An 8,035-nucleotide genomic window follows, 5' to 3' on the forward strand; every position below is an offset into this window, starting at 1 on the left:
CGCGTCTGTGTTTCTTCGCGGTGATAGTTTTTTTTTCCCTACTTTAACATGTGATCACTTTTTACCGACTTCCAAAAAGGAGGAGGTATTCAATTCGTCAGTATTTTTTGTTGTTGTTTTGTTTTGTGTTTGTTACCTCATAACTTTGGACTGAGTGAACCAATTTTGATAATTCTTTTTGTATTGGAAAGTTGGTGGCTGCAATGTGGTCCCATTTCAATTTCGTTCAGTTCTTGCCATAGGAACTATTAGAAAAATAATAACACCTAGTTTTGATCCATGGAAGTCGGTTTTGTTTTTTGATAAAAAAGATTATTTCAATTCGATGGCCTGCAAATGAGGACAAAACTGGATCTTGCAAGTTCGTTTGTCTGTCTGTATAAGGAACTAAAGTTGAAAAAAATTAGTAAGGGTTGTGGGAAAATTATGGATAAATGGTATGAAAAAATAAATTGCCCACAAATAATAATAACTAATAAATTGGGGAATGATGAAAAGATTTACAACTTTTACCATTTTTTAAATAACCTCAGAAATATTGAGAAAAATGAGATTTATTGCTTTTTTAATTTTATCTTTTACAAAAATGGTTTGATTTAAACAAAATGTGGCTAAAAATTACTTTATGCTTTTTACCTATTTTAAATGTTGTTTTATCAAAATATTATTTTTCAATAAAAAAAATGTGAAATGTTTGAAATGTTTGGATTATCGATTTTTCCATAAATGACAGTAATATTGGCGAGAAACCAAATTATACTTTTCTAACGGCCTTTGACATTTTAAATTTGAATCTAGCACTAGAATGTCTCTAACGTGCCAAGTTTTTGAGATATCGAATTTTCCAACCACCCATATGCTGCTAATATTTTTTTTTTTCAAAAATTATTTTCACTGGTCTACAAGCTACAAATTCAATTTCAATGAAGTTTTTATCACAAAAGCATTTACTATATACCTAGCTTAAAAATAAATTAAAAATAGAATTTTGAAAAAATTAAATTTTGGAATTAAAAAAAATTGGAACTGTGAAATTTTTGAAAATGGGATATTTATGTTTTTTTTTTGATATTGATGAACACTTGTTTCCAAATTATATATAGGTGATAGGGGCCCTCAAAATAATTTGGATACAGGGCTCCCACAGGGCTAGCTACGCCACTGGTTAATGATCTAAGAATAAGAAGTGCCTACCTTCTTATTCTTAGTATATGATTGCATTTCAAATTTGTATGTGTGCGTATTTCCGTTAGATTAGAAACCTGGCTCAAGCTTATGATTTTGCATTTTTTTAATTTAAAGTAGTATTTGTGCATTCTATTTGAAACAAAACCAACAATGTGGTGGGTTATATACCTATGATTGCATTTCAAATTAATGTGTGGTAAAGGGCGTATACAGGATTTCTTGTTGGGGGGAGGCCATGCCAATTTTTTTTTTTTACAAAAGTTTTGATATAGTAGGCATAAACTTGAAAATGTGCTATTTGAATTAAAAATATTAAAGTTTGTTTGTTTTGCATTTCGAATTGAACAGTTCCCAAGAGTTCTAAGAATAACCAAACAAAAACCTTGTGTGATTTGTTTAGGGTTTAGCCTTAAGTCTGACAAATTAAAACCATCATGTTCTTAAAGTACAGTGTAATGTATAGGGATACTATTTTCATGCACTTAAAAACGAACGAACGCTTGAAATATGCTCTTAAAAATAAAAAACATGCACTTTAAATATGCATTTAAGGCCGCATGAATTTGTAAAATAGTCTAAGAGCCCACAGCAAATTTTGGGAGTGGAGAGGTATAACCAAAATTTGAGTATGCAGTTTTATAGCCTTATGCATTCTTATAACGAATTCAAAAGTCTGGCAGCTTTAAATCTCGGCATTATATGGTTTCCGAGGGGTTAAATATTGCGAGTTTTCCAATTAATGTGAGTAGGCTAAATTAACACAATATCACTTTCTGAATATAAAGAGTGATGCTCTGTCATTTCCCCTAATGCTGAAGACATCAATCTTGAAGATGCGATCAATAGAACTGAAGATATTAGCTTTTAAAACTTACCATAAGGGCTCTATTTTTTGAGAGTTCTGAATTCAAAATAACAAACAAAAAATAAAACATCGAAGTCTCCAAAACATGGCCGTTTAAACAGCTTCTATCTTCAGCTCTATTTATCGCATCGTCAAGATTGATGTCTTCAGGTCTAGGGGAAATGACAGAGCATCACTCCTTATATTCGGAATGTGATATTGTGTTAATTTAGCCTACTCACATTAGTTGGAAAACTCGCGATATTTAACCCCTCGGAAACCATATAATTCCGCGATTTAAAGCTGCCAGACTTTTGAATTCATTATAAGAATGCATAAAGCTATAAAACTACATACTCACATTTTGGTTATACCTCCACTCCCAAAAATTGCTGTGGGCTCTCGGTCTTAAATATCAATATTTCTTTAAGATTATAAAAGGATTTTACGTAATTTTTATGAAATCTATATACGAAACCATTTCCGAGTTTAAAGATGTAACTTTTTGGAAATATTGGGGTTTTCTTTAAATGGCAAATGGAAAAACAACAGCATTTACATATTTGACTTCAGTAATTTAAGGCAAACAAAGTATTGAGAAAGAAAGAAGGAACTGTAAGTAATAACGAAGAAAAAATAATAAAAATTATTTTTATTTTATGTAGAGCGGTTGAATATAATTCAATTTTAATGTTAAAGTGAGCCCACTGTCGTACCTGGGCGAAAAGCTTTGGAGTTGAGGTCACTTAAACTTTAAAATTGGAACCGTAAATAGTTAATAAGAATGAGAGGAGAATAATTTAAAAAGTATATAAAAACGACCCTAAAGTAAAAAATCAATCTAACTTCAAACCGGTCAGAAATATCTGAAACGCTCACATTCGACAAAGACAAAAAATGTTTTTTCTCAAGAACATCAAAAACTCAACCAATATTCAGTTCCTTCAGTACAATTAAAAAGCAAAAAAGGCATTTATTAAGTAAAAAGAAAAAAGAGCTCGATATTTTCGATAAAAAAAAACGATATCTTATAACTTTAAACGAGCTAAAATTGTTTATATATATGTATATACAGGGTGTCCCACAGTCACCGCCCCAAACGAAAACCATGGATTCCTGAGGTCATTTTAAGTCGAAAAACTTAAAAGGTAATTTTCTCGTTTTCGTCCCGTTTTCGAGTTACCACGGTTTTTATGATTTTTGTTCTCTTTTCCCTTATCTGGCTTTATCTTTGCCAAACTACGTTTGATTTCAAAAATTTTTTTTACAACCAATCAAGAATTTATTACAGTTTTAGTTTGTCTCAAAACTTTTTTTTCTGCGGACAACCGTTTCTCCACAATTTTGCATCAAACACAATTTTCTTCGTTTTTTAAGTTGTTTTTTACACTTTCATATCATTTAAGTCAAAAAAACACGTTAATGAGTATTAATTTTTTGTGCTCTTTATTAAAGCCCAGTTTATTTTCATAAAAAAAAAAGTTTTATTTCATAAAAAAGGCTACTGAAAGTAATTAAAAAAAATAAACAAACTGAGTGAATTAAAAAAAAAATAATTTTTAAATAAAAAATTAATTTAAATGAATTAAAAACTTTTTCTGAGCTATTGTGGTTAAGAAAAGAACAAATAAATAAAGCTCAGAAAAAGTTTTAATTCATTTAAATAAATTTTGTATTTAAAAATTATTTTTTTTGTTAATTCACTCAATTTGTTTATTTTTTTTAATAAATTTCAGTAGCCTTTTTTATGAAATAAAACTTATTTTTTTTTAAGAAAATAAACTGGGCTTTAATAAAAAGCACAAAAAATTAATACTCATTAACGTGTTTTTTTGACTTAAATGATATGAAAGTGTAAAAAACAACTTAAAAAACGAAGAAAATTGTGTTTGATGCAAAATTGTGGAGAAACGGTTGTCCGCAGAAAAAAAAGTTTTGAGACAAACTAAAACTGTAATAAATTCTTGATTGGTTGTAAAAAAAATTTTTGAAATCAAACGTAGTTTGGCAAAGATAAAGCCAGATAAGGGAAAAGAGAACAATAATCATAAAAACCGTGGTAACTCGAAAACGGGACGAAAACGAGAAAATTACCTTTTAAGTTTTTCGACTTAAAATGACCTCAGGAATCCATGGTTTTCGTTTGGGGCGGTGACTGTGGGACACCCTGTATATATATAAATATATATAAAATTGGGATCTCGGAAACGGCTCTAACGATTTCGATGAAATTTTCAGGGTTTGTTCATCTAAGCGAGTAAAAAATTTTGGAAGTATTTTTGGAAAAATCCGCCCACTGCCACGCCCACTTTTTTAACATATAAGTTTTTTCAGAAACGGCTCTAACGATTTCGATGAAATTTTCAGGGTTTGTTTATCTTAGCGAGTCAAAAGTTTTGCAAGTTTTTTTTGGAAAAATCCGCCCACTGCCACGCCCACTTTTTTAACATATAAGTTTTTTCAGTAACGGCTCTAACGATTTCGATGAAATTTTCAGGGTTTGTTTATCTTAGCGAGTCAAAAGTTTTGGAAGTTTTTTTTGGAAAATCCGCCCACTGCCACGCCCACTTTTTTAACATACATATAAGTTTTTTCAGAAACGGCTCTAACGATTTCGATGAAATTTTCAGGGTTTGTTTATCTTAGCGAGTCAAAAGTTTTGGAAGTTTTTTTTGGAAAAATCCGCCCACTGCCACGCCCACTTTTTTAACATATAAGTTTTTTCAGAAACGGCTCTAACGATTTCGATGAAATTTTCAGGGTTTGTTTATCTTAGCGAGTCAAAAGTTTTGGAAGTTTTTTTGGAAAAATCCGCCCACTGCCACGCCCACTTTTTTAACATATAAGTTTTTTCGGGAACGGCTCTAACGATTTCGATGAAATTTTCAGGGTTTGTTTATCTAAGTGAGTAAAAAGTTTGGAAGTATTTTTGGAAAAATCCGCCCACTGCCACGCCCACTTTTTTAACATGGAATTTTTTTTTGGTAACCACTTTAAGGATTTCGATGAAATTTTCGGAGTTTGTTTATCTAAGTGAGTAAAAAGTTTGGAAGTATTTTTGGAAAAATCCGCCCACCTCCACGCCCACTTTTTTAACATGGAATTTTTTTTGGTAACAACTTTAAGGATTTCGATGAAATTTTAAGGTTTTGGTCCCCTAGCCGAATAAAATGTTTTGGAAGTACTTTTAGAAACATCCGCTCACAGCTACGCTTATTTTTCTCACATATTAGTTTTTTGGTAATTGCTTTAAAGATTTCGATAAAATTTTGAGGGTTTTTTCCTCTAGGCAAATACAACATTTTGAAAGTATTTTCTCTTACATTAGTTTTTTTTTGCGGAGACAGATTCAACGATTTCAATAAAATTTTGAAGGATGGTTCCATATTTTACGCATTGTTCTTTTTCTTTTTGTTACAATAACTAAACAAAAATTTTTAGATCATGACTTTTTTGATCATGTATTGAAACTTTTAAGTAATTTGTTAATTAGGTATCACACATTACCTTTGTCTTACGTTTTTCTTTTGATTAAATGCAACTATTGTTAACGTATAAAAATAAAATAACTCACAACAAGCCGACAAGGCTTAACTTGAAAAAAAGATTAACTTTATGTACACTATCCAAAACTTTCTGACCCGTAAATTAAAATTTGAACAAAAAGGGATCTCATTGCTGTAGGCATTTTCGATAATGCAGATTCCTGTAACCCTTCTATCCATTACTGATCGTCGTATGTGTATTCAAACGTAAATAAACTGGATTATAAAGTGGGAATGTGGTGTTTTGTAACCCGCGAAAAAACTGGTCATTGCAAACTCAAACCCACTCCAAAAAATTGCTGTTTACATTTGACTTTTTTCACTGAAAGTTATGACATTTAAAGATACCGAGCAAAGCTCGGTCACCCAGGTACTACCTACTTAAAAAAACAAACAAAATTTTCATGGATTGGAAGTGCAAACGTTGTTAAAGGCTGGAGGAGCTATGGAAAATGAAATGATCTATGAAAAAATGCGTTATTAATTATAATAATTTTTATTATCAAAATTGAATATGAAGAAAAACAGAAAACTAGAGAGTAAATATTATTCAAATATTACATGTTATTCGGAAATCGATAACTGTTTCTTTGTTGATGAAAATAACGCCTTCAATATTTCACCTATTAGGGCCGGATGTTTGAGTCTCATTTCTTCCCAGCCTATTGTTTCTGTAATCTCTTTCCCATGGAAGATGATATAATTAATAGTTTCCTTTTTCAATAGCTCCATATTATAGCAATCAGCTAAGATAAAAGTATCAGCTGCTCTATCAATGGACAGTTTTTCTTTTAAGGCTATTTCACACATCTTTTTTAAATTGTCCAAGGCATATTTATCAGCAGCAATGAAAAGCTCAACAGCCATTTCTTTTATTTTCGGAGAACTTCCCGTGTATATGAAATGTAGCATTTCCTGAACAACTTCGGGTTTGACATCGGTTATGACGACTCGACCAGATTTGGTCTCTTTCATGTCATGTTGGAACATTGCTTTAAAGACATCACTTCGGGCAGCTAAGATATTTTTATGGGCCGGAAATTCAACTTCATCGATCACCAATTTGACATCACTTAGAATTTGATTTTTAAGAAGATTAGCAAAATCAGCAATAAGAGTTCTTTCAGGATTTGTATTCTTTTCAATACCTTTTTGTCCAGAAAAATCAACTGTATTAGTTACCACCTCGATTTCGCAATAAATTGTTAATATATCATCTGGAAGGTGATTGTTTAGTAAATCGTTTCTTCCAATCTTTAGACGCTCATACTCCTCATTTGCTTTAAGCTCTATAACACCCGAACTTGTCTTCGAATAACTTTTTTTTCCTTCAGCATTCAAAACGGATATTTTGAATTTGCCCATAATTTTATCCCCATTAACAGGTTCTGATGTTAATTTTAAACCTATCCAAATTTCACTGGAACCATTTAGATAAAGCTCCAATCTCCATTTTAAATTGTCTTTATCACCCCTAGAAAATGCGGCTGAATATTGCCAACAACTTTCAGAGAGGGTGCTAAAATTTTGTATGGTCCATGTATAGTTTAAATTACTCCAACATTCAAAAACTTGCGTTGGCGGTGGTAGGCATAAGTTTAACATTTCCATTCTTTCTTGAGTTTTATTATATTTCAATGGATAGAAAGTAATATTATGGTATTGTAGTAGTTTTTATTGATAAAAAACCTAATTAATACCAAATAGGTATATATTTTTGTTAGGTTTTTCGAATTGGTTTGGCTACACCACTTTCAATGAATAATAGGTATTTTTTGAATAATTTTCTTGAAATTAATAATGTTTCCACTCAAGACTCAACTAGACTCATATATAATAACAATCTAAACCTAAAATGAACAAAAAAAAAAAAAGTAAATGGAAATGCGTGAAAATTAAACTAAATTGACTCAAAGTCTTTGAATAAAAGTACCTATTGTTTTTTTTTTTAACTTACAATTGATTTATATTATAATGGATATGCAACTTTTAATGTTTATGGGTAGTTTGAATAATTTAATTTAAAGTCTTTTTTGTTTATTCCATCCATGATCTTGAATAAGAAGTAAACAGGATACAAGAGTTAGGTGTATATTACACATTTATACAGAGTTTGGTTTTGTTTGCATAGTCTGTTTCTACACGAAGACGTAGACGGACAAGATGCAGATGCACATGAGAACCATTGTATATATATTACCATAAACAAAAAATACCAAGACTGGAAAATTTCGTACGTCTTTCCCCCCGAAACCCTTTTGTGTACAGTGCTGTCTGTGAATATATGTGAAAGCCACCACGTTGGTAAATGACGTTAACACGCACACATTTATAGGTTCACGACATTCACCACACATTTGACACGAACACAACGATAGGTTCACGACATTCACCACACCTCGCAGCTTGTAGGCAAACGTCAGTTGACCGCCGAGTTTCCAGTCTTGGTATTTTTTGT

The 8,035-nt window shown here is 31.1% G+C and overlaps 1 protein-coding gene across 1 annotated transcript; it reads right to left on the minus strand.

Annotated features, from left to right (window-relative positions):
- Positions 1–6,054: 6,054 nt before the first annotated feature.
- On the minus strand, positions 6,055–7,731 carry LOC129910961 (speckle-type POZ protein-like). The gene is made up of 2 exons (XM_055988570.1): positions 7,535–7,731; positions 6,055–7,427 (listed from the first exon to the last, which is right to left on the minus strand). Exon 2 carries the CDS (start codon positions 7,186–7,188, stop codon positions 6,142–6,144), a length of 1,047 nt encoding a protein of 348 aa, XP_055844545.1. The 5' UTR covers positions 7,189–7,427; positions 7,535–7,731; the 3' UTR covers positions 6,055–6,141.
- Between the last annotated feature and the right edge of the window lie 304 nt (positions 7,732–8,035).

This window comes from Episyrphus balteatus, chromosome 2 (assembly GCF_945859705.1).
Source record: "Episyrphus balteatus chromosome 2, idEpiBalt1.1, whole genome shotgun sequence".
Taxonomy (NCBI): Eukaryota; Metazoa; Arthropoda; class Insecta; order Diptera; family Syrphidae; genus Episyrphus; species Episyrphus balteatus.